This window comes from Martes martes (genome assembly GCF_963455335.1).
Source record: "Martes martes genome assembly, chromosome: 7".
In the NCBI taxonomy this organism is placed as follows: Eukaryota; Metazoa; Chordata; class Mammalia; order Carnivora; family Mustelidae; genus Martes; species Martes martes.
The window spans coordinates 144,280,774-144,281,961 of NC_137894.1; the positions used below are offsets into that span (position 1 = coordinate 144,280,774).

Sequence of the window (1,188 nt, forward strand, 5' to 3'; positions counted from 1 at the left end):
ATGGTGCTGCCGCCCCCGGACCGGCGCCACGTGTGCCTGACCACGCTGGTGATCATGGGCAGCATGGCGGTCATGGACGCGTACCTGGTGGAGCAGAACCAGGGCCCGCGCAAGATCGGGGTGTGCATCATCGTGCTGGTGGGCGACGTGTGCTTCCTGCTGGTGCTGCGCTACGTGGCCGTGTGGGTGGGCGCCGAGGTGCGCACGGCCAAGCGCGGCTACGCCATGATCCTCTGGTTCCTCTACATCTTCGTGCTGGAGATCAAGCTCTACTTCATCTTCCAGAACTACAAGGCGGCGCGGCGGGGCGCGGCCGACCCGGTGGCGCGCAAGGCCCTGACGCTGCTGCTGTCCGTGTGCGTGCCCGGCCTCTTCCTGCTGCTCGTGGCGCTCGACCGCATGGAGTACGTGCGCACGTTCCGCAAGCGCGAGGACCTGCGCGGCCGCCTCTTCTGGGTGGCGCTGGACCTGCTGGACCTGCTGGACATGCAGGCCAACCTGTGGGAGCCGCCGCGCACCGGGCTGCCGCTGTGGGCCGAGGGCCTCACCTTCTTCTACTGCTACATGCTGCTGCTCGTGCTGCCGTGCGTGGCGCTCAGCGAGGTCAGCATGCAGGGCGAGCACATCGCGCCGCAGAAGATGATGCTCTACCCCGTGCTCAGCCTCGCCACCGTCAACGTGGTGGCCGTGCTGGCGCGGGCCGCCAACATGGCGCTCTTCCGCGACAGCCGCGTCTCGGCCATCTTCGTGGGCAAGAACGTGGTGGCGCTGGCCACCAAGGCCTGCACGTTCCTGGAGTACCGGCGCCAGGTGCGCGATTTCCCGCCGCCCGCGCTCGCGCTGGAGCTGCAGCCGCCGCCGCCGCCGCGCAACTCGGCGCCGCCGCCGCCGCCGCCGCTGCACGGCCCGCCCGGCCGCCCCCGCGGGCCCTCGCCCACGCGCGACGCCCTGGGCACGTGACGGGGCCCGCGCGGCCGGCCCGCGACGGGGTGGGGGCGCGCGCCCCACGGGCCCGGGCGCCGCGGCCGCTTCTTCGTCTCAGGAATCCCGCGGAGCGCGGACTCGCAGCCCCGCTCCCCCAGCGCGTGGGCCGCTGTGTGCTTGGCCTGGGCGTGGGGGAGGAGAGGACAGAGCGGGCGGAGGTCCGGTCCCTTGGGGTCCCGTGGCGGGGGCCTCCGGCTCAGAGTT

General features: G+C 72.6%; 1 protein-coding gene across 1 annotated transcript; it reads left to right on the forward strand.

Moving 5' to 3' along the window:
* Nucleotides 1-960, forward strand: TMEM121 (transmembrane protein 121; the record flags this gene model as incomplete). Its single annotated transcript, XM_080809218.1, has 1 exon — nt 1-960. The coding sequence occupies one exon, from the start codon at nt 1-3 to the stop codon at nt 958-960; it is 960 nt and encodes a 319-aa protein (XP_080665344.1).
* Nucleotides 961-1,188: the final 228 nt, after the last annotated feature.